A 25,702-nucleotide genomic window follows, 5' to 3' on the forward strand; every position below is an offset into this window, starting at 1 on the left:
CGGATGGAGTTTGGATTAGACAAATGTCGAATCCAAGCCATCCGCAAAGGTCATCACGAGCCACATGCCGGACATAGCATTGGTGACCTCCACATCGAAGCTATGACCGAGACAGACTTCTACAAGTACCTAGGAATTCTGCAAGGAACCCATGCTCGAGTTGGTGATCTGAAGGATGCTCTGCTGTCCGAATTCCTGCGACGTGTAAAGCTGGTGCTGAAATCGCATCTCTCGGGGAAGAATAAAATAAGCGCGTTGAATGTATTCGCTATCCCTTCATTGGCTTATGCATTCGGAATATTGCCGTGGACGAAGACCGACCTGGAAAACGTCCAGCGGCGGATACGGACAACTATGTCCAAATTCCGAATGCATCACCCAAAGTCTGCCGTGGAGCGGATGAAACTGCCTCGTGACATCGGAGGTAGGGGCGTGGTTGACGTGACGGCACAACAGCATCGCCAAGTCGACTCGCTGCGCGCTTATTTTTACAGCAAAGAGCAGGCGAGTCCCTTGCATACGGCTGTCTGTAAGGCAGACTGTGGACTGACTCCACTTAACTTGAAGGATCGATCTTTCAATCCTCTGAGTGGGGTGAAGTCGGACCAAGAGCGGATCGAGGAATGGAAGTCGAAGGCAATGCACGGTAAACACGTGAATTGTCTTTGGCAGCCATTTGTCGATTTGCATCTGTCGAACAGATGGCTGTGTGCTGGGGAGCTCTTTGCTGAGACGGAGGGGTTCATGTGTGCCATTCAGGATGGCGTGGTCGCCACCCGAGCTTATAAAAAGCTCATCATGAAAGAACGGGTGGAGAACGACCAGTGCAGAATGTGTGGTTCGGCGTTAGAGACGTTGGACCATCTCATTTCTGGCTGTACTGTTATGGCACCAGTGCAATACATCACCAGGCATAATGCTGTATGTAAGGTTATCCATCAAAACCTTGCATACAAGCATGGGCTGATCACGGGGACATGTCCGGTTTACCGATACGAGCCGCAAGCAGTACTTGATAGTTCTGCTTACAGCATGTATTGGGATCGGCAAGTTCTGACTGATCGCCATACCGCACACAACAATCCTGACGTTAGTTGACAAGACAGGTCGCTCCGCGTATATTATTGATGTTGCTATCCCCCATAATAGCAACATTGAACGGAAATACGTGGAGAAGAAGGTGAACTATGAGCCATTGGTTCGGGAAATCAAAGAAATTTGGCGTCTCGAGCGGGTGGTTGTAGTTCCCATAATATTGTCAGCTACAGGTATTGTACCTAAATCCCTGACGGCTTCCCTTGATGTCCTGGGACTTTCGCACAGTCTGGTTCAAACCATGCAGAAGTACACCATTCTGCATACGTGCTCGATGTTGCGGGGAGTACTGGACGGATTCTCCCAGTGACCTACCACCGGCCACCACCACCAGTGCCCCTTTAGTTTTTAAGTAGGTAGGATCACCCGAGCCTAAATGCTTGGCACTTAGTGCTAGTATTAGGTAAAATCCGGCATCTGCCGAGATTGTGATAACTCGAAATAATAATAAGCCGAAGCCGAAGCCGGTCCCAAGCCCGGTTGTGAAAGGAGGAGGGATGGATAGCTTCAGTCTGAATGGCTGTACGCCACCGCAGCGTCTCACGGGGTAGGTGACGAAAGTGCAGGAACTTTGCAGTCTTGGAGATTACTCACTAAGGAAGCTATCCCAACACCTGGCAGCTAGGGATAAAATGCACCACCAAAAATGAGAAGAAGAAGGAATTTGCGGTTCGGTACGGATAACCGGCGAGAGTCGCCTGATTTGGTGACTGGGTCGGGCTCTCGACGTCTAGGCGCCACGATGACCAGGAGCACAGCTCCGCCTGCTGCAGCAGTTTTGCCATTCCATCCAGATTCACCATGGAAAATTCCTCTGGAACGTCGGCTGGACTCACTAAGGCAGGACATTGCTAGACTGATTCAGATCAGCACTGGCAATGGCAGCAGACGGGTGAGAAATAAAGTGCAAAGGGTTTACCGGAACGTAGTTGAAATTCTGGACACACTAAAACAGAAACTTTCTGTCATATGCAGTCGGTTACGACGGTATGGCGAAAGTCATTCCAGACGTGTCCAGAATGCAACATGCACGAGGAACCAGCGGAGCTTTTTCAGATCTCTCAACGAATCCCAACAGAGCGCCCAGACAATACAGTTCTCGGTGACAGAAGCGAAACAGCATTGGGGTGGACTTTGGGAGTTACCTGCCCAGCATGCTGAGCATGCCGAGTGGACGACGACTTCGGATGTTACCGAAGAGGAAGTTCGACGAGCCATAAATAGCTCGAAGAACTGGAGGGGCCCAGGTCTAAATCGGGTGCAGAATTTCTGGTATAAGAAATTTACCAGCATACATAGTCGGTTGGCACGCAATATTAATGAGGTCATGAGTCGACCGGAGGAATTTCCACCCTTCCTCACTGCGGGGATTTCCTACCTTATCCCTAAGAAGGACACGGTGCAGGACCCCGCAGACACAAGACCGATCACTTGCTTACCAATCTTCTACAAATTCATCACGTCGATTATTAGTGGAAGGATCAATGTGCACCTCGAGACCAACAACATTTTGTCCGAGGAGCAGAAGGGCTGCCGAGTTGGGTCAAGGGGTTGAAAAGAGCAACTCATTATCGACTCGGTAGTTTTAGGACAAGCAACTAGAGGCCAAGAAACCTCTTTAGTTGCTATAACGATTATGTCAAGGTTGATAGCGTTCCGCATACCTGGCTAATCGATATCCTACATCTGTATCGCATTGATCCGAAACTAATAAAGTTTTTGACGACAGTCATGGAAGGGTGGCATACCACCTTATCAGCCCGTACATCTGTACTAATACATCAGAGCCCAGTATACGGAGGTGCATCTTCCAGGGGGATTCCTTGAGTCCGCTTTGGTTTTGTATGGGCCTGAACCCCCTCGCATGGCTACTGGATGATGCTAGAGGGCATGGTTTTGCAATAAAATATGGCCTACGTGCTAAGTGCGAACTGACACACTTGATGTACTTAGGTGACATCAAGCTGTATGCTGGGACTGAAAACCATCTTAGAAGTTGCGAATAATAGACATGTTCAGCCGTGATATTCGGATGGAGTTTGGATTAGACATTTTCATTTCTGGCTGTACTGTTATGGCATCGATGCAATACATCACCAGGCATAATGCTGTTTACCGATATGAGTCGCAAGCAGTACTTGATAGTTCTGCTTACAGCATGTATTGGGACCGGCAAGTTCTGACTGATCGCCACACTATACACAACGAGCCTGACGTACTGTTAGTTGACAAGACGGGTCGCTTCACGTATATTATTGATGTTGCTATCCCCCATAATAGCAACATTGAACGGAAATACGTGGAGAAGAAGGTGAACTATGAGCCATTGGCTCGGGAAATCAAAGAAATTTGGCGTCTCGAGCGGGTGGTTGTAGTTCCTATAATATTGTCTGCTACAGGTATTGTACCTAAATCCCTGACGGCTTCCCTTGATGTCCTGGGACTTTCGCACAGTCTGGTTCAAACCATGCAGAAGTATACCATTCTGCATAGGTGCTCGATGTTGCGGGGAGTATTCGACGGATTCTCCCAGTGACCTACCACCGGCCACCACCACCAGTGCCCCTTTAGTTTTTAAGTAGGCAGGATCGTCCGAGCCTAAATGCTTGGCACTTAGTGCTAGTATTAGGTAAAATCCGGCATCTGCCGAGATTGTGATAACTCGGAAAATAATAATAATAATAATCGTTGGCGCAACAATTCATATTGGACCAGGGCCTTGAAGTGTGTTAGAGTACTTCATTCAAGATCGTAACGATACACTACAGTACACTGTAGGAGGCAATGTGGTCAGCATTGCGCTCGCTTATTACTTTGATTTGACTCAGGTACTCACTCACAGCTGAGTCGACTGGTATCCGACTTCAAGTGACGATACAAATCACACTGCCACCAGCGAGGTTTGAACCGCGGCCTTCCGTGTGACAACCCAGTGCTCTATCCACTGAGCTATTCGGACACAGCTAGATAACATAGCCAGGGTAAAATTGTACGCGGCCATGAGAGAATTCGGTATCCCGACAAAAGTGATATAACTGACTAGGCTGACCCTAACCAATGTGCGAGGCCAGATAAAAGCAGTTGGATCACTCTCAAGACCATTCAACATCAACAACGGTCTACAACATGAGTCCTCTTCAACCTGATCCTGGAGAAAGTGATTCGCGATGCAGATGCAAATACGAGAGGGCTATGTTAATGATATTGACACTATGACAAGAACAACCCGAGATGTACAGTCTACCCAGATCGAGCAGGCGGCGCGAGATCTCGAGCTGGACATAAATGAAGGCAAGACGAAGTACATGGTGGCAACGTCAGCGCCAAAAACCAGAGAACCAACAACATCAACCCGTACAGGTCAAACGAGAAGAATAAAGATAGGAGACCACAACGTTGAAAATTTTTCCTATCTAGGTTCGAAAATCACAATCGATAAAAGCTATGTCTATGAAATCCGTGCACGATTGTTGGCTGCCAACAGAGCCTATTTCAAGTTACAAATCTATGATCTTGCCAGTCCTTATGTATTCCTCGGAGACTTTGATACTTAGCAAACAAAAATTACGAACTCTTGACCGCGTTCGAGAAAAGAATTCTCCGAAGAATTTTTGGCCCCCCTACATGAGGATGGACGAATTCATAGCCTACATAATGACGACATCTATGATAAAATCCGGCTCAATAGGTGTCGGTGGGCGGGCCATTAAATTCATATGGATGAGGATGATCCAGCACGGAGAGTCTATAAGGACAATATCTACGGTAGAAAAAGAAGATGAAGCTGGCCATGCCTGAGATGGAGCGATGGTGTAGGTCAAGACGGAGGGCAGCTTTTAGGTATATCGAATTGGTGGACCTCGGCGCAAAACCGGGATATCTGGAGTTCCTTATTAATGCAGGCCTAGATTGGATACGGGTTGTTGCGCGGTGGGTGGTGATGCTAGGTATTTTGACGTGCTATGTGTGCATACTATGGTATTGAAATCTCGGTATACCCCCTCTCTTTCGCTAAAGTGAAGTCAGCTCCTTTCAGCTTAGGCTTCACCATTTTTGTTGCATCCTTGCGTATTTCGAATCTTTCTTTGAATTGGTGGTAGAATCGTCTTGCATCATAGCATGCGGATGACGATTCTGTAGCCTTCCGGGAAGGGTGTTATTGCCCGCTTCACTGGTTCATTGGGCTACTCTGCCTGAAATCGCATATTTTGAGCACGGAGCGTACGCTCGAGGTTTCAAGTCCGTATTCTGACGCTGTGGTTGTTGTTGTAAACCGTTTTGAGTGCAGCAATTTTGTTTAAATTTCCACAGTATTTAGAGTAATATAGACAAATATTCACGTTTTGCGGTGCCATAGCTAGATTCAACGCATATACAGATATTCCGGCTTAGGCTACTAATATCTTCAATTTGAATCTGGTTGCAATCTGGATGGCGAACACTAAAGGGAAAATCTCCATAGCAACCGCAGTTTCATTAACAAAATTACTTTTCATCCATAAGCGTCGCTTCTAGCATTCATACATAAAAGATTTGTTAAATCTGCTCGGAGCTTCCACTCATCTGACATCACAAAATGATGTTCAAAGGAGTCTCTCCTGCATTGCAAAATCAAATTTCACTGGAAATTAGTTGAACTCAGTTTCAAAGTCTAGTTGTACCCACTTTGCATTCAATTATGCGTTCATTATGCTGTCCATCTCGGAGTGCATCATTATTTCGCCCGAAACGGATATGTAGATGGCGGCAATTTCAGCTTACCAGTTCCTGTGTCCTGTTGAATGAGAAGGGAGGTCACTAGACGGCTTAATTGTAAATGCTATGCAAAATGTACGTAAAAAACCAAAACTCGGCCACTAATTGGATGGGTCGAGGCTGCAATCAGTTGCCAACAAACGCATGTCGGCTGCTAGGTGAGATGAAAGTGTTGGTAATTATTCCTATAACCGTATATTTAAAGTACCCAGCTGCAGGGAATGGAAGTTTTCGAGAACATACTCGCACGTAGCCGTACAATGGAGAAATGGGGACATCTAGCCACGGTGAAATTGTCCACTATGTGGATTAGGTAAATGAAATTTTTCAGCGCCAGCAAAGAAGTTAATTAGCAAGGCAGGAATTAGGGAGTTTCTGTTTATTCAGCGGATTTTCCACTGTTATAACTTGTGTTACCTAATTGCTTACAAGGACGTTGAAACCAAATTTCAATCCTGTAACATCTGCGTATGACGCATACTAGACTACACCGCTCTCTTACTTCATTCATCATTCTGTGGTTCTGAAGTTAATTCTGTTTTCAGAAAAAATCTCACCGAACATAGAAATAGTTAACTTTTTTTTTTGTGCGTACACGGAGGTGGAAAATCATAGCAAGGCACGTCCGCCGCAGCTCTGCCGCCCGAACGGCGGAACTACAGCGGGCGCGTGTGGGATTCACACCCACTGAAAACCACCCCCGGTCTCTCCAGCCCCAGCCCCGCGGGACCACCATTCAGGTATTACTTCGTGGGGTAGGTTTGCTCTTAGGCACTCATCCTTCTCCTATTTGCAGCTTTCCTCCTTCTTTGTTCCTTCAGCAACTCCTCCTGCATTTGGATGATTGTGAAGCCAACCACAAGCCACTTCTCCTCGGACTCCAGCATCTCAGTAACCAAGCTCTCCGGGGTCCCGCTCCTGTCCAGCACCTGGTTTAAGCTCCTTCTCTCCATCGCAAATCGTGGGCAGTGGAACATCACATGCTCTGGATCCTCCGGTATGCCATCGCATCTGGGACAGTTTGGAGAATCATCCAACCCAAAGCGGGGCAGATACTGCCTGTAGCAACCACCGTGTCCCGTGAGGAACTGGGTAATGTGGTAGTTGGTCTCCCCATGTTTTCGCTCAAGCCACATCCTAATGTTGGGAATGAGCCGGTGCGTTCACCGACCTTTGGTAGACTCGTCCCATCTGCGTTACCAGAGATCAAGTGACTCTGACCTTGCCGCATTTCTACGCTGTGCATGCCCCTCCATACGTCTTGCATTGTACAGGACACTCATTTCTTTGGCCAGAATGTCAACCGGGATCATGCCTGCCACCACCAATACTGCCTCATCTGATGTGGTTCTAAAAGCACTGCAAACCCTCAAAGCCATCCGCCGGTAAACCGAGTTCACCTGCTTCCGTCTCTGAGAGTTTGCAGTCGCCTCTGCCCGCACAGGCGACGAGTAGAGCAGGATGGAGTGCACAACTCCGGCTAGCACCAACCTCCGGCAATGTTTCGGTTCACCAATATTTGACAACATTTTTGCAAGTGCCGTGGTGGCACTGGCTGCCTTTTGGCATGCATACTCTAGGTGTTCCCTAAAACTCAATTTGGTATCAATTATTACCCCCAGGTATTTGATAGCCGGCTTTGATACGACCGTATGTCCACCGACCTCCACTTTCACAGTGTTATTTTTCAATAGCTAACATAGTGTGCCTTTAAAATACCATACATACATATGCCGTTTATGTAGGGACTTTCGACAGGAATGATGAAACAATATCTTCACAACAGGGAGAAGGTGTGGATAAATTTGATCGGTAATTCAAAAAAAGGGATACTCCGGAATCCGCCATTGACGGGCCAAGCTCGTTTGAAAGAGGAAAACGGAAGAATTATTATAGGCTGAATGGCTGTGTAACGCCGAGGCTTCTCAGGTAGTAAGGGGGTACACACACCCGGACTAATTACATTTACTATTAAGATAGGAAGTTGGTGCCGTGCTGAGGTAGTGACTCTCCCGTGAGCTAGCGGATCTTCAATTCACTCATCCTTGCTTATTGTACCAGGCGGCGAAAAGGTTTGTGTGTGGGCTAGCAAAAGGAATTGCTAAAATACTTCGGAGAACCTTTTGCTTTCGAAAATGGTATATGATTGAATTCTGGAATGTGCTCCTCGACGACGATATTGAAGCTCCCTAAAATGCTTCAATTGCAGCGCAAAATTCTGCGGTACAAGCTGAACATCCTTGATCTAAGCGTGGTAAGAGGGTATAAGTGTGGGCAGCAATCCTCTCCTCGTTGCGACACTGTGTTACTGTACTCTGCAAGCTTTCCGGCAGTTGACGTGATTCCGGTGATAGATTAATGTTTACCGCTACGCACGCTCTCATGTCCAGAATGAGGAATCGCAACAGTGGAGCGTTATGCACGAAGGGGACTTCTGATCCGAAGAAACTAATAGCTGCTATGATACTATGAACAATGATACAAAGTGTCACTCACATGTTGTATCTGTTAACGACGGTATCGAGTTTGAAGTTACAAGTTAATAGCGCTTAATCCGCTTTCACTGTTTTTTTTTTCAAAATCTGAATGTTTCCTCTATCCTGTTACTCAAAGGCTCCAAGCCTGCGTTAACGCTTGCTTTCAAGCGGTGCACCTCCGTTCAAACAATCTGGACAGAAGAATTACGTCTGCGTACTGGCCATTTATTTTTAGACTACTCCACGATTACCGATTTCAATATCGTGCTGGCAGTTACGAGATCCTCAGTCGTTGTTAACTCAGCTTTCGCTAGTTGTTTGTATTGAACTTTAAGTTTCTTCTTCTCATTACGTGAGACCTGACAGCGAGGTTTTCTTTGGGTAATCTGCATGACTACAAGGCCTCTACCCTTTCCTCATCTATCTTCAATGGCTTAGAAGTCATTAGGAACCGATGGAATTACAGCAAAATTTATTAAACATGGAGGCGACCAACTATACCAAGCGGTTCATTAATTGATGCTTAAGGTGTGGGGCAGCGAATCAATGCCTGATGACTGGCAACGAGGCGTAAATTGTCCCATATATAAAAAGGGGGATATCACTCAGTGCAGCAATTATATGAGTATCGCATCAGCCCATCGTCAGCCGATACCAAAGAGGCTTCACTCCAGGCGGATCAGCAACATAATAGATTTTTTGTCTGTAGCAGGCGTTCGAATATGACGACCATCATAGCATAGCCAGGGTAAGACTATACACGGGCATGAGAGAATACCGTACCGCGACGGAATTGATAAGACTCACTCTGACCAATGTGCCATACCCATACCCAACAGTAAGAAAAAACCAAAAAAAAAAAAAAACTAATTTTTGTGCCGATTAAAAACTTTGCATTACCCATATTCAGGTATTTCGAGGACCAGTTGTCCCCTTCCTCAGTGAGTTTTAGTCTGCACTGCTCACGGACCAGCTTGTCCTTTAAATATTTAAATCTAAACCTTAATGACCTAAAAAGCCAACTGTTGGTGTTTTCTAGGTCGCTGTTAATCCTCACATATCTTGTGAATAATGAAACTAATGCATTTAATTTACAGAAGTCCTTAATTACTCTTAAGTTATCTTCCGTTATTGTATGCTTCCTCTCGATGATGTATCTGTTTACTATTGATTTGAGGGCATTTGCTGGTATGTTTTTCGTTTTCGGCAGATTTGCTCTTCTGATATGTTTGTAGAACCTCGTCGTTATTAGTCTTTTGGTTTCACCTATATTTGATTTTTAGCAATCGGTGCAGATTATTTGATAGATCCCGCTTTTCTCGCTGTCATCCTTGGGGTCCTTGATGCCTACTCCTGTCTTCAGGCGATGTGGTCTGCTTGTAGATATTATTTTGACATCGCGTTTCCTTTGGAGATTTATCTCTCGGCAGCTGATGAGTTGTTTGATGGTCTTGCTTGTGTGAAAACTGTCGTAGGGTAGCTGACAATATTATAGAAACTGCAATCACCTTCTCAAGATGTCAAATTTTTTTGATTTCTTGAACCAGTAGTTTATAGTTCACCTTATTTTTCAAAGACAATTCGAGTGATCTGACTTCACCTCACTCAGAGGATTGAAACCTCGGTCCTTCAAGTGGAATCAATCCACAATCTGCCTTATAAATAGTCGTATGTGAGTGATTTATCTGTGATGTTGTGTCGTAATGTCAACTATGCCCCTACTTCTGACGTCGCGAGGCAGAATTTGAGTGATATGTTAATAATTCTGGATATAGTAGTCCGTATCTACCGCTGCATGTTTTCCAAATTGGTCTTCCTCCACGGTAATATTCCCAATGCCAATGAAGGAATAGCGAATATATTCAGTGCCCTTATTTTATTCTTCCCCGAGCGATGCGATTTCAGTACCAGCTTAACACGTCGCAGGAATTCGGATAGCAAAGCATCCTTCAGAATACCAACTGGAACATGCAGAACTACTAGGTAGAAGCCTGACTTGGTCATATGTTGGATTTGGCATGTGGTTCGTGATGACGTTTGCGGGTGGCTTGGATTCGACACTTGTCCAAACTTCATCCGAATATCACGGCTAAACATGTTTACTATTCGGAACATACTTCTGAGATGGTCATCAGTACCAGAATACAATTTGATGTCATCTAAGTATGTCAAGTGCGTTAGCTCATATTTAACGCGCGCTGCCATATTCCTGTAAACTCAGTACACCATGGCACTACCTCTAGAAATGTATCCTCATCAAGTGATCGTGATGACAAACCTGGTTCTCGTCGTTTCAGGTTAACATATATTATTCTAGGTCGCTTTTCAATGGTGATATATATTGCCTGGTGGTCACTATGTGTATATTCGTCGCTAACATGCCAGTGTATATGCTTGACCAGCGAGTGACTTATGAAAGTAATATCCACGATGGAGCCTACTTTCCGAGTCTAAACGTGTTTACACTTCCGACATTAGCCAGGGTGATGTTTAGGCAGGAGAAAACCTCAAGCAGAATTCTTCCCCTCTCATTTGTTTCGCGATTTCCCCACTCGTCTGTTGAAGTCACCGGCAATAATTTTGGGGTTGTCCCTTATCTCTCACTAGTCTAGATGTTGTCATACTTGGTGCGGCACAGCAGCTGTAAAAGTAGAAGTCGTCGATCTTAACCATCACAAAGTCATGTTCGCGGTGCTCCATTGTTTGTTGCAAAGATCTGTTACCGCAGCTGCACACCGCAACCTTTCCCTTTGAATCTGCTCACATACAATAGCAACATCAATTTCCTTTTCGAAAACTTTTTATGATAGCAGGTCCTGAGCAGTTTGGCAGTGATTTAAATCAACTGGATAATTCTCATTTATATAAGCTAGTTAAGGCAATTTTGTAGGCTGGATACCTGGTACTACCTGTTATATGGTTATCATTGCGATCTTTAGTTTCCCTGCATAGAAGACAGTGAGGGTCCTTAGTATAGTCAATCAAGGAATATTTTGGGTTTTTAAGCACATACGAACCGTAAAAAGTACTTCGAAAATTTCTCACATAATAGGAACACAAAACCTTTATTCCCGAAGGGCCAGCCTTCGATATTCCGACTTGTTTTTTTCTTGTATTTGGTCTTTCTGCTTAGTACTGAATTATAGTGAAGCTGAACTAATTATTTTTTATTTAAGGGTTCCATTTTCCCCTCCTCCTCTCTTACCTGTAAAGTTCACATTAATTAAAGGGATAACCTCCAATGGAATGGTCTTAGGATTTCAAGACAGGGTAGGAACCCCAAAGGTCGGCGCTACTGGACATATGAAGTGAGAGAAGCATCGATTATGGAGACGGTCTGTCATAAATCTTTGCTCTCGATCGCGGCATTCGCGTGCGGAGTTTTACAGCTCTACGTGCGCATTGAGCAATTTTTTTTTTTGTTGGCATATCGAAATTTGGTTCGCTTGTTATTTGTCGGTGGGCACCCACACATCAGATTAAAGCAACGTGAAATTTTGTGAATGACAAATGAGGGACTGAAGTGTTCAATCGAACCCCTCACCCCTCCATTCTCGCGTCTTTCAAGCAAGGCGGCAAGCAAAGGCGTGTCGATGGAACACTTTAGTGGAGTTTCGATATTTTTGGACGGACTTTCACAGTCAATTTCACAAAATATTTAGGTATTTGTGGTGGCTCAACTCTCGTGATAGTTTCCGGCCACAGAGGATGGTCTTCTGATCATCAATTACTTTGGTGGAAAGTATTTCGGTTTGTCAAATCCTTACCAATGTCGAGCCATCAATGCTCTAATATAATTGCTAATCGTTCAAATTTTGCCTAACTTTATTTGTAACTTTGAAAAGTGGCTTCATGGTAGCATTTTTAACAGTATTTAAATAGTAGCTTACTTTCTTGTCTGCTGTGGGATTCCGTAGGGCAATCAGATCATCTGAAGTCATGATGTTGATATCTTATATATCCAAAACGGAGATTCATTCGGCTCTCCAAAGATTTTTCGAAACAGAGCAGCACCGGATGATGTACGGGTTGTGCCGGTTTGTGACACTTCCGCGAAAACTTCGAGTGGTTCCCGTTTAAACAATCTTGTACATACTAGGCTTAACTTGCAAAAGGACCTATTACACCAATTACATTCAATACGGAGAAAATGTACGGTATGGTTAATATAGAGCCGTGCTATGGGGATTTTCAACGGGAGCTGTATCGACCGGCGAGATACAAACCTATATACGAATACGTGCTGACAATGGTGCTATGTGGTGAAACTCCCGCAACGTTCCTTGCGGTTAGAACATTACTACAATTAGCGAAGGATGAGGGATGAAAGTTCCCCGTTGCGGCGGAAAGATTTTTAAGTGAATAATCCCCTAACCGCAGCGGAGAGGAAGGAGCGCGTGATCTGGTGTATCAGACTTTAGAGTCATTGAAAGGTGGCGGTTTTACCCTACGTAAATGGGCGGCAAACGATTCCGAGTTGCTACGAGAGGTAGTACATGACGCAACGCTCGCCACACTCGGGCTTCTTTAGAACCCAGTGACCGACGATTTTGAAATCAAGTCTGATCCATCCAGATAGATGGGGAAGCGGAAACTTCTATCAAATATTGCAGCAATAAATGACCCATTGCAGTGGTTAGCTCCAATGACCGTTGGTGCAAAGATCTTAATGCAAGAGATATGGGAATCTGGAATTGGCTGGGATGATACCCCAGCGGAGGAACTTCTGAACCAATCGCGGCGCTTGGACGGATTATTTGCCGGATTGTCCTTCAATTTTATGTACCCTCAAGACCAACAAGCAACGAGAACTAATTCCGGTGAAGCCAGATGAAGTAAATGAAGTGGAACACCTGGGAGTAGCGCTGTTCTACATGAACATAGAAGTCAAATCCTTTCCTAATCAACTACTACCCTTCAAACGGAAGGAGACCTATGAGTCACAGGAAGTGTTTTTAATAAATTTCACCATTTATGCTGGTCACACACAATATTTGCTATTTGAGCTAATGAAAGATTACTCATTAGACCCTCCTGACAGTGCAAATTGTAGGTTAGCATGGTATAACCAGCAAATAAATCACCATCAACCCATTACCTAGGCCAATAAATATATGCATGTACATACATAGACTCATATGCCTCCACACATTCCTAGATATCACATTCGATTTATCACAAGTATTAGCCTCTATTGACGCTTTTTAGATTAGGGCTATCTCAGATTGCTTATCGTTTGCCATGAATTCACTGAATGTCGATATAGCAAGTGCTGAGAAACACGGAACCTGTCGTAAGCGAATAGTTGCGTAAAGATATTTCATTTTCCGCACCATTCTGATGCACGAAATGTTTTTCATCCGTTTTATTAATTTGAAAACAATTGCGTTCTTTAATAAACACTGAGTGGCGCTGTAGGAGTGTGTGAAGGTGAAAATTGGTGAAAGTGTTAAGAGTGAAAGTGAGCATCATGGGCGAAAAGAATAAGTCCGTAACGAGCGTAAGTGCTCCAAACTCTCCAACAAAAATCCGACGATTTTTGCGGAAACCTCTACGTAAGTTTTTGTATTTATACCAACAAAAAATAATACTCGTATTTACCTCAGGATTCTCAGGTGCATGCTAGAGAATGCAGGGGCTTCGGCTTTAAGTGGTCGCCTTTGAAGAATTTTTGCTCTGAATTGAGATTGCGTTTGTCTTATAATGCACTCACGTGAATCTATCTACGTCAGTGACGCTGGAGATACTATCTGGGAGTGAGAATAACAATGTTTATTCTCGAAACTCGAAACCCAATTTTTATTATTCAGTTGCATTTGTCTCCATTCACCTTTATCTGAATCTATAGATATAAATTCAATTCGAAATCCTTATTCGGTTCGTTTGCCATTGTCAACCAATCCCCTCATTTCCACTTTCTTCCACGATTCATTTTCTTGGCTCCCCTTTTTCATTTCCGCTGCATAAGAAGTCCTTTGACTCAGACACTTTGCAAATAGAATTCAAAATCTATGAAACGTTGCGAATATCAGAACTTCTGGAACGCCCATGACTCAAAATTCTCATGGAGAAAGGTAAGTGGAAAATTAATTTCCGGCATTGAATTTAAAATTCTCGGGTAAAGGAATTCGAAATTAGTCCGTTTTTCCACATCCTAGAATCCATTCGTACTCAGAGGAATGACGGTGAGAATTTTTTGGGTTGGAACTACGGTGCTAGGGCCACTACTGTTCGCATCACCGACGGCTAAAATGCCACTATCGCTCCAGCTTCTATGCGGATGTGGGCAGAAGGGTGTTTTTTTCCTTCGGTTCAGCACGGTGGAACAAAGCAAGGCCAAGGTTTCGGTTTCTGTACTCCCGATTTGCTAAAGGGTTCCTGGACAAAGAACAACGTGGGGCTCTCGTAGTTGATTTCAAATGTATGATATGGCAAGATATTATATTGTACATGCAGGATATGAATCAGGAGCAGCAAGAATGGCTGTTCGGAAACGTGAACGTGAATATGTGAGAGGTTACTAATTAAAATTGTGAAGAAAATGGAACTTGCATAATTGGAAAATGTTTTTGGAATATTGTTTTAATGGAATTGTATAGTCTGCGAAGGTAGTTAGAAGTAATAATTGCATTACATTTGCTAACACTGTAGGTACGTTTAAATAGAATAGAATCTCAGTGACGTTGTGTTTATACTTCACTGTAGACATAGTCTAGCTTTTTAATGGCGTCAATTTCACTGAAAGAATTAAGCTTCGGGTATGCAGTGATTTCTTATCTAACGAGAAGAACGGGAAAAGTTGGCTTGCTTTAGCTTATGCATCGGAAGCTTTGTCTTTCCATTTGTTCTGTCTCTAGCTCATCCTTCAAAACAACTTTCACCCTAAACTCTGCATCAAAAACCCTGTTTCAAAAAGCAACAAGTCGGGCAACTGGAAGCTCGACGCTTCAGGTATAAAAGGTTTTGTGTTTCCCTATGTGAGAAGCATAACGCAGTTCTCCATTGGCTGACAGGATTGACTCGAGATATTTAAATTGCTCAGTGCTGTCAGCTTCGATAACCTGCCCAGAACTGAGCGAATTAAATATCTCCGGTCAATGTTATTAGCCAATGGAGAACTGCATTTTGAAATTGCTTCAATCATTAATGCGACGTGGATGATGTGGCATTCCACAACTGGTGTTCCTTGTGATCGACGTATCATCGAACGTGTCAAATCTAAAATTTACCGCAATATCGTCCGTCTATAAAAGACAATGAAAGGCGTCTTGCGGTAATGGAGACGAAGATGTTGTATTGCGCTGGTGGCGTGACATGTTTTGATCACGTCCGAAATGAGGATATCCGCGATCGATATGGGGTTGCACCTTGATATCCTCCACGACTATATCCGGTGAACTTTTTTTAAAATCCCCCCTTTCCATGTATGGGGAGTTCCCCTTTAAACTCCACCTAAATTTATCTCAGTCGCTGTATGCGTGGGATTTCATAGTTTCCATCTGTCCACGCCGTTTTGGAGAAAAATGCGTGTGATAGACAGACACAAAATCTTAAAAATGATTATATAATTTTTTTTAAATGTATTTGCAAGATATTTGCATTTTCATAAAATTACCTTAAACCAACATCACATAACAGCAACTTATTACACCTTTTATTGCTAGGTTATCTCTCACTCTAAGAGCCACCTTACACAATCAGTTCCCCATCAGCCTAGCCTCAGTCTGATTGATGATGTAATCGCAATAACTGTTTGTCTTATGAACCCGATCATCGGAAATTCTACAATATCTAAAAAAAAATTTATCAGTTTGGTGTGGGAGGTTTGACTAAAGATAATTGATTCCAGACTGATGGGCACTTATCGTGTAAGGTTGCCCATAATGCTTTATGTGAACTACAAAAACTAAGTATGTGGTCCGTGTATTTGTTGTCTTTTCTCTTTTAACGAAATTTGTTACCTTTAAAGGATACTGGCTGATTCTAAATCAGTCTTCTATCTTATGTTCATGACAGATGTAGATGTATGAATCGCCGCCATAAATGACTACGGTGCCCTCCCCCGGATCCGGAAGATGAAATACACCAATATACAATATGTTTCACAATAATGGGCCTAGTACGAACGAGAACGGCTATGCACTTGCGAGGCTAATTCCGAAATATAAGTAATGTACAGAGGAGACAGCAGAGTCGATGAAAGAGACATTTTATGATGTAATTGAAGGAACATTCAGGTGGGGATGAACACCGTATTCAGGCGGTATGTCCACTAGCAAAACTTGAATAAAATTGCCAATGACAATGGACTGCGAATTACTCAACTAGCAGTGTCGCAAGAAATTACTAATATTATGGTTGTCATTTTCACTTTGGTAAGGTATAGGGTGAAAACCACACCTACATGCCATCGCCCGCAGTTATTTGAAATGCGCTTTAGCTCTCTCAGAGCTTCCGAGACGGGCGCACACTTCTCCTGTTGTGCGCTAAGAACTTTTGGGGTAACTCACTCGTCAGCCATCTTGGGAGAGTAGATTCGCTCTCCAAAATGTGTGACGTACCCACTGCCACTTTCGATCACATTACGGCTATCAAGTCTGTGCATCGACCAAGTTCTTTGAAATAGTATCAGGAAAACGTTATCCGATGAAATGGTGCAGATAGTTGTTAACGAAGGCTTGGAGCCTTCGAGTGACAGTCGGATTCATTTTCAATGAACTCCTCCCGTCTAGCGACACAGAAAGAGCACTAACACAGAAGAGTCTCAATTTTATCTTGATGTTGGGGTAATTACATTTCCAGGTTTTAGGCAAGGCAGCCAAAGCAAAACAAATACGTGTCAGCACGCTAAATATTGCCATTCTCACTGGAAAGCCTAAGGAACTTGCAAAGGCCATTGATATCTACCCCCTAAAAGAAACGTCTGGTGCCAAAAACTGCTACCTAGAAAGCGAACGCGGTAAAAATGATTACAAACTTCTCTATTTTGGTAGCCCACATACTGAATACGGTGTTCGCATTGCCGTCTCCGAGGGTTTCGTGATGCCATTAAAGAAGTCGAATAATTTGATGAACCATTACAGGAGGTGAATTTCCACTTTTTCATCGCATTATTCACTTTTTCACCGCGTGCGCACAGATAGGTCTACCTGATACTTAGAAAGACGCCTTCCGGCACAATTTTGATGCAAAAACCTGTAACGTGCCTACTGATGACTGTCTCATCATTACATGTGGATGAAAAGGCAGACGGCAACAGGTGCCATTGGGGAAACAGGTTTGGAGCATGAAAGTGGGGACCCATGACCCTGTATTTGTGAATACATGGTTGATTAGACAATTGTATCATCGTCCTATGAGAGAGAACTGTATCGACAAAAGCCGGCATTAACGCACACAAGATATCAAAAACCTCTATTGCGTTAGTGACAAGAACGATACTTTGCATACCGACCGGCAAGCCACGATGGATAGATGGAGAGAACCTGTTCACCCTTCACTTTCGCAAGCAGTGCCGACATTTGGAGCAATTCCACCTGTCAACGCCATTGGTGCTTAGAGGGGGCGGTAAGGAAGACGGGATGGTAACCCTGTCGGTCAAATTAAAACCAAGTGGCTGAGGTGAACTTCCATAGTGGTGGCTCTGGAAGACGTTGTATCACATTGGTTTGCCGGCGAATGCTTCAAAGGTCTAATTAAGTCGATCAGACTCTAGTCTGCACGGGGACAGGTATACTAGTATCATGCGGGCCGAGATAGCCCTTGAGTTCATATACTCCAGGATAATTCCTATTGTATGTGCGTTCGGCATGAAGATTTTTCAACGCATTCTCGACTTTTGTATTCGCTACTTCATTCACCGTGAGTCAAACCGGATTTACCAGAACTGTGGGGAAACACCGTGGGATGCATCGCACTCTTAAAATCGCATTTCTGTATATAGAAAAGGTGTTTACACGCATTCCCACGAATTCATCGGGTATGTTCTACGGCAACATCTAGTACCGGAAAAACTCGTGCGCTGGGTTCAATTGCTCTACCACGATCCGATAAATAAACTGCGAACCGATTTGTGTCACTGTCGGTGTTAATCAAGGAAGGTTCCACTCACCACTCTTCTTTATTCTTGTTACGGACACTGTTTCACGGAACATCCAATACCCAGCGAGATATACACTACTCTATGCAAATGATTCTTAGCGTCTAATAGCAAAAACAATCTTGAGCTACTTGTCCGAAAATGGAATAATAATAATAATCGTTGGCGCAACAATCCAAATTGGATCAGGGCCTTGAAGTGTGTACACTGTAGGAGGCAATGTGGTCAGCATTGCACTCGCCCGGGATTATTACCCCGATTTGATTCAGGTACTCATTCACAGCTGAGTCGACTGGTATCCGACGTCAAATCAGGATACAAATCTTACTGCCACCAGTGAGATTCGAAATCAGCTATCCGAAAAATGGAATGGTCACCTCATATAACATGGTTTCAGATTAAATTTGAATAAAACTGAATTTTTTTTGACTGATCCCCATGAAACAGGCACAGGCACACCGATCAATGCAATCAGCCAATGGAGAACTGCGCTATGAAATTGCTTCATGCATTAGCGCAACCTGGATGAAGTGGTGTTACGCAACTGGTGTTCTTTGTGATCGACGAACGTTTCAAATCTAAAACTTATCACACCGTCGCGTCGTCCGCCGTGTCGTCCTCTATGGCTGTAAATGTCGGTGGACTATAAGGGACAATGAACAGCGTTTTCAGGTAATGGAGGCGAAAATGTTGCTGTGGAATAGTGTCGTGACACGCCTAGATCGCATCCGAAATGAAGGTATCCATCATCACTTTGGGGTTGCACCCATCGTGGAAAAATTGCGAGAAAGGCGTCTGCGATGGTATGGTCATGTATTTCTCGCTCAGGAGAATTCAGTTACCAAGATTGGTCAGAACGTTGAAGCCGATGGTAAGCGACCGAAAGGTCAGTCGAAACAAATGCAGCTCGATACGCTGGTGGATACGATTTGAAACCCTCGCAACTGCATCCAGAGCAGGCCTTTGATAGAAAAAAATGGTACAAGCGATTACGACGAGCCGACCCTCGTTTTGAACCGGACTAAGGTTCAAGAAAAGGAATACAAGGCGGCAAAAAGGGATTTAGCGCAGCTATTGTATCGGACAATATCTAGTTCGGTGCTACCATCAGCAGAAACGACACTTCCTAGATATAAAAATTGATCGATATCTTTGCTGCTTTGCCGATTAATGCAGATGGGGAGATATCTGGTGAGAGGAAAACAGACAGAAAGCAACACGAAAAACGTCACCGATAATAAGAAGAAATGATGTGGGCGACCCGCCTGATGGACTCCACTTTCGACCTTAAATTCCTCCGAAATTTCCGCTCGGTGTAATGCGTGACGTTTTATACCATAATATGTCGCCCTGATAATAGCTATTAACTTCTCCGGAATGCCCTTCCAATGTAGACTACTACTAATACACCCCCTGCTCACCCTGTTGAAAGATTTTCATAGTATCTAGGGAGTTAACGGATTAAGGGGGTAGCTATCTAATTTCTAGAATAAATGCTAAATGAAAATTTTACCTGCCGTTGATTCTGATAGAAATTGAAAGAAGTAAGAATTTGTCGAATAAGAAGGAAGTCAATTAGATGTATGTTTTATAAGAAAATCTGGAAGGCCGAAGGTGGAACGTGGATCTTCCGCGGAAAGTGAGGTCAGCGGATACTACAAGTTGTAAAGTACAGAGAGAAGAGGGATGCTGATAGAGATGCATGTCAAATAAAATAACTACTGTTTTCCGTACATTCAACTTATGAAAGTCGGTTTATTGTCTGTCTGTTCGTATATTTGTTGCACGATACCCTTGAAAAAGTTGTTTACCTAGTTTACCCAAAAGTTCTTTACTCGGAAAATTGTAATACAGCGGGATGCCAACTACACTCACTGAGAGCCAAGAAAGGAGACTCGCGGGGCCAGTCCATCGGCCCTTCATTACCCTATGTGTTCTTATGACTGGGAATTCAAAGGAGGCTTATTCCGAGCGTGCCACCAGGTTGGCGGATGTCGCCACTGAGTACAAAATCCTAATGGTCCCTTGGCTGTCGGTTAGAATGACTACGTTATGATTATCTTACTCTCGAAATTTCTTGCAGGGCTTCGCAGCGTGGGTGCCGGAACGTTAGGATGCATCCGATGTTTAAAACGGCGGGTCCTGTTCTCGACACCATTTCGAGAATTCGTTTCCTTCTGGAGTCTAGGTAAAGCATGCCTCATTTAAGTGCCCTGACATTTAAGTTATCCCCGACCACGACTTGCCCCTCTGTGCCAAAGATAGCGTCCTCCGGCGCATCAAGTTTGTGTCGAAAGTGCGGTATCGTCTCATTCGGTGTTAGATAGACGCTGAAAAAACGTTACCTTAGGGGTACCGAATCCAGCTAAAGTCGTCCTCTCGACCTTAGGCAAGAACCCTAAGGTGGGTGCTGTTCCATACCCAAAAGGCAGCAAGACCTGATCGGTCGGGATGCCATGAAACTTGGTGCTTCTTTCGGTATTGTTCTATGAAGAGCACTTTGATCCCTCAACGAACTTCGCAAGTAACTCGTGAGCCGTTGCACTCCGGTGCATATTGATCTGCAGGATTCAGATTATGTTAACCGCATCGTACCTCTTTCCAGCTCTGCCCTGAAGATTGTACACTGCTCCGAGCTCACTGTGTGCGCAACGCTCTTATCAGATACGCAACAATCCTTGTATAGTACGCAACTCTCGTTTACGTTGTAGGTATTAGCTGTATTTCTGTCATTTCGACAGCTTAACTAATTATTATGGGTCTATTTTTCCTATATTGGAAAGTTTCTCGTATACTTGACACACACAACAGTTAGTAATGGCATGTTTGCATTTTCAAGCTTCAAGCCTTCCAAATAAAACCTTATTAAAATCGGTTCAATGTCTGTCTGTCTGTCGATCTGTCCATCTGTCGGTCTGTTTTTTTTTTTCATCAAGGTGGAAAGGTTCAAAACCATATTACCACTTCTTGGGCAGCATGTCCATTTAAAAACTCGTAGCTTAGATCGAAGGTGGCTCCTTTCAATCCATCTTCGAATGTGTGGGATAATACGGTAGGTCCAACGGCCAGTTTGTGCCTCGTTCCATCTATGGGGATTGTCCCTGCCAGTACATATGCCGCTTCTCCTGATCTTCGATAGGCACTGCATACCTGGAGTGCACTTAGTCGATACGCCATTCTAAGTTTTCCGGAGTTTGATTTGTTTTCCAGAACGGTTGCCCAAACTGGAGCTGCGTAGAGTAGCACGGAACTAACTACCCTTGAAATAAGACGACGTCTACTTTGTCCTGGTCCACCAAGGTTCGGTAGTCTCCTCGAGATCCTCAGCATACTCAATGGGTTTTTTAAAGTTGAGCCTTTTGTCAATCATTACTCCCAAATATTTAAGCGACTTTTGGGAGTAAATTGTTTGTTCATCTACTTTAATTTTCACTAGCAATGAGCACTAGTTCCGTGTTATGTTCAGCAAGTGATAGACCGGACTTTTTCAACCATTTGCGCTCCATTTGCATAGATTTCGATGTCGTCTAAGCGTTTTGCAACTACTGTTACCCCGATATCGTCCGCAAAGTCAATAGTTTTCACGCCGTTCGGAAGGCGTAGCGTCAGCACTCCATTGTACATAATTAACCACAGTAAGGGTCCTAAGACAGACCCCTGTGGTACGCCACTCGTCATTGGGAATAATTTCCGTCCATCGTTCGAGTCGCAATATAATCTTCTTCCAAGAAAAAATGCAACAACGATGCGTACAATATACTTCGGAGCCTGGAGCTTGGTTAGAGCCATGATTTTTGTCCACTTTGCAGTGTTGAATGCATTTTTTACATCGAGTGTCACCACTGCGCAGCATTTGTCATCTTGTATTGCTGCGCGAGCCAGGCCAATCACCATGTTCATTGCATCGACGGTTGATCTCTCCTTACGTAACCCGAATTTCTTGCTGGATAGGCCTCCTTCCTTTTCCGCAACACTGAGTAGCCTGTTATATAATACTCGTTCAAATAGTTTACCTATGGTATTGACCAATCATATCGGTCGATATGAGTAGGGGTCACCCAATGGTTTACCTACCTTCGGAATGAGTATTAGCTTTTGTAGCTTCCTTTGCTCGGGGAATTCTCCTTCCCTAAGGCATGGCCTAAGAACTTTGGCAAGCGTACCTGGTGCTGTCCTGGCTCCCACTTTCAGGATTATATTCGGGATTACATCTGGCCCTGGGGTCTTATTTTCACCGAATTTCCTTGCTGCATCAAAAGTTTCCTCTTCTAGCACTACAGAAATTTCGTCGGGGTTTACATGAACTTTAGGCAGATTTGTGTAGTTCACATCCTCTGGGAAGAGAGTGTCCACTATGTTTTGCAGTAATTTTGGACAGGTGATCGGTGGGGAGCGCTTGCCTTTCAGTGATGACATTACAGACCTGTAGGCGCCACCTCATGGATCAGAATCAGCTTCGGTACACATCCGCTTGAAATGTTCGGATTTGCTCTTCGTGATAGCTACTTGCAATTTTTTCCTCGCGTTCTTGTGTTGCATGTGTAGCTCAACGAATTCAGGTTGATTTCTACTGCGGTGGGAACATCTCCTAGCTCTGAGGCAGTTTTCCAGACATTCCTCAATTTCTGAATTCCACCAGAAATTAGGATTTCATCTTCGGAAAGCGCTACGCCGTGGCATACAGGCATCGCATGCCCGCTGCAATTTTTCCGCGACCTGTAAAGCTTTTTCTTGTGCGCTTCCCGATAATAATGTGTCATCTAGAAGTACCTGCTTGAACATTTCTTCATCGAATTTGTTAGTTACCCAGCTCATCGTTATTCTTTTTGGTGGCTTCATATAATTTCTACGCGAGGTTTGGAAGACAATAGCCTGATGATCGCTGTGTGTGTACTCTTCGCTAATATTCCACTGCAAGTCTTTGATAAGGGTGTCACTGACGAAAGTGAGGTCTACTACCGATTGTAATTCTCCCCTCCGGTATGTGTTGGCTCCCACAGAGTTCGCAAGTACGACATTTAAACGCGAGAATGTCTCTAACAGTATTTGCCCTCTTGCATTTGTTTTTCTGCTTCCCCATTCTTCTGCCCATGAGTTGAAATCACCGGCAATTATTTTGGGATTATAGCGCCTGGCATCAAAGGATAGTTTCTCAAGCAACAAAGTGAATTCTTCTCCAACTATAGATGTATACACCTCCTATCTTGGCACGTGTAAATCCGTTCTCTGGATGTTTTTTCACATCTTCTATACCACGACTTCCGCAGCTCCATATCGCGGCTTTGCTGTTTTTGTCAGCTACCGATACTCCGCTATGAAGATTATCATATTGTTCGCATACAATAGCTATGTCGACATTATTTTCGAACAGCAGGTCTTGGGCCGCTTGACAGTGATTCAGATTTAGTTGCATAAACTTCATTTGTACTTATTTATGAACGCCTTTCTGAACACTGGGCATTTACTGCTTCCTGCAATGTGGGCGCTGTCGCTATTTTTCATTTCGACACAGAGCTGCTCTCCGCACTTGCGGCACAGACTAGATCTGGCTTGTGAGCTGGTACGGGCTTTCGCAATGTAGCCGAACCGTCTGTCTGTCTGTCTGTCACACACACTTTTCTCAGAAACGGCTATACCGATTAACACGAAATTTGGTGAGCAGGTGGGAACTGTGAACGCCCAGACATGCAGTGAGTAATATCCCTCTACGTTGAAATTAAGGGCGGCTCCTCATATATGCAAAAGTAGGGCGTACAATTTTTTTCCACCGAATATAGTCATGTTGGGTATCAAATGAAAGGTCTCGATTAGTACTTAGTTTTGACATTTGTTAGAAAGGCGAGGAGTGGGGATGGGGGGGGGTGGAAAGTGATGATTTCTTTAACGGACCCATTCTCAGAAACTACCCATTCGAAAAATTTGAAAAAATCATGAAGCTGCCTCTATATGCCGCCCAGGCCTCAATATACTCTCCATATCGTTATCCGTTCAAATTAAGTTAATAGTATATGAACCTATTTTTGGGGAAATTTAGTAAAACCCCCCTTAGGTTTATGCCAGAGTTGTAAAAGTTAGTTGTAGTATAAAATATAATATGAAGCATATTATCCCAAAGTTTGATCAAAATCATACCATTAGTAACAAAGTTACAGTAGCTCGAAGTTGTCTTTACAGCGTAAATTTATAACCCGAAGTGGTAAATCTGACATGCTAAATGCATATACATAACGGGCTACGTACAAATGGGATAGTTCTACACTCAAATATACTCACAGAAAAAACAAACAAAACCTTTCATACCTGAAGCGCCCAGCTTTCGGTTTCCCGACTTGTTATCTATAAATAGGGGTTTCGTGTTGGCTTACTCGGCCTACGCATAAATATGTTCTGCTATTAATATTTCAGATACACACATAGTCCCTGCGTAGGGGTTCACTCTATTAAAGTTGTTGCAACCTTATACAGGAGGCTTTTAAGGTTTCTGTTGGGTTCGGCATGTTTGATATGTGTGATGGCTGGAGTTTTTTAGTAAAGAATTCTTAAGGAAATGTGGTTCCACGTTGAGCGCCATTCACAGTAAGCTAGGGTCCAAGGAGATATCAACTTTAGAAGTGAAATTTGTCACTAGAGTTCAGGTGCTGTGTGGGTTTATCTATTAGTTGGAACCCTACTTATCTTTCGCAAGTGGAGAGAGGAGTGAGACATCTAAACACAAATCGACAGGTACTTTTTGGAATTGTACTCATGTGTCCCCATTTTTTAAGGTTTTGTGTAAACACAAAACCTTATTAAAATCGGTTTACTGTCTGTCTGTCTTTCTGTCCGTCACACGCATTTTTCTCGGAGACGGTTATAGCGATAGACACTAAATTTGGTAGAAAGGTGGGAACAGTGAACGCTCACGCATACAGCGAATTACATCCTTTTACGTCGAATTTAAGGGGGGGTCCCCATACATGCAAAAGGGGGGTGTAAAATTTTTTTTCATCAAATATAGTCATGTGGGGTATCAAATTAAAGGTCTCGATTAGTACTTTTCAAAGCCGATCTTAGTTTTGACATTCGTTGGAAGGATGGGGAGCGCGGGGGGTTGAAAGTGATCACTTCTTTAAGGGGGCCATTCTTAGAAACTACCAAACCGAAAAATCTCAAAAAAATACCTTCCATGCCGATATCTGTTTAAATAAAGTTAATAATAGTATATTACTACAATTTTTTGTAATTGGTTAGAAACCCCCCTTAAGTTCATCCTAGTACCATGAGTGATATAGGCTAT

At 43.7% G+C, this 25,702-nt stretch overlaps 1 protein-coding gene across 1 annotated transcript in view; it reads left to right on the top strand.

The window, feature by feature from the left end:
* Positions 1-13,620: 13,620 nt before the first annotated feature.
* LOC119651346 (breast cancer anti-estrogen resistance protein 3 homolog) overlaps positions 13,621-25,702 on the top strand; it is a 121,761-nt gene continuing 109,679 nt past the window's right edge. Inside the window, exon 1 of the mRNA XM_038054902.1 lies at positions 13,621-13,882. Coding sequence (XP_037910830.1) covers positions 13,798-13,882 — 85 coding nt within the window. The 5' untranslated portion in view covers positions 13,621-13,797. The remainder of the gene's footprint in view (positions 13,883-25,702) is intronic.

Source organism: Hermetia illucens, chromosome 3, assembly GCF_905115235.1.
Source record: "Hermetia illucens chromosome 3, iHerIll2.2.curated.20191125, whole genome shotgun sequence".
Taxonomy (NCBI): Eukaryota; Metazoa; Arthropoda; class Insecta; order Diptera; family Stratiomyidae; genus Hermetia; species Hermetia illucens.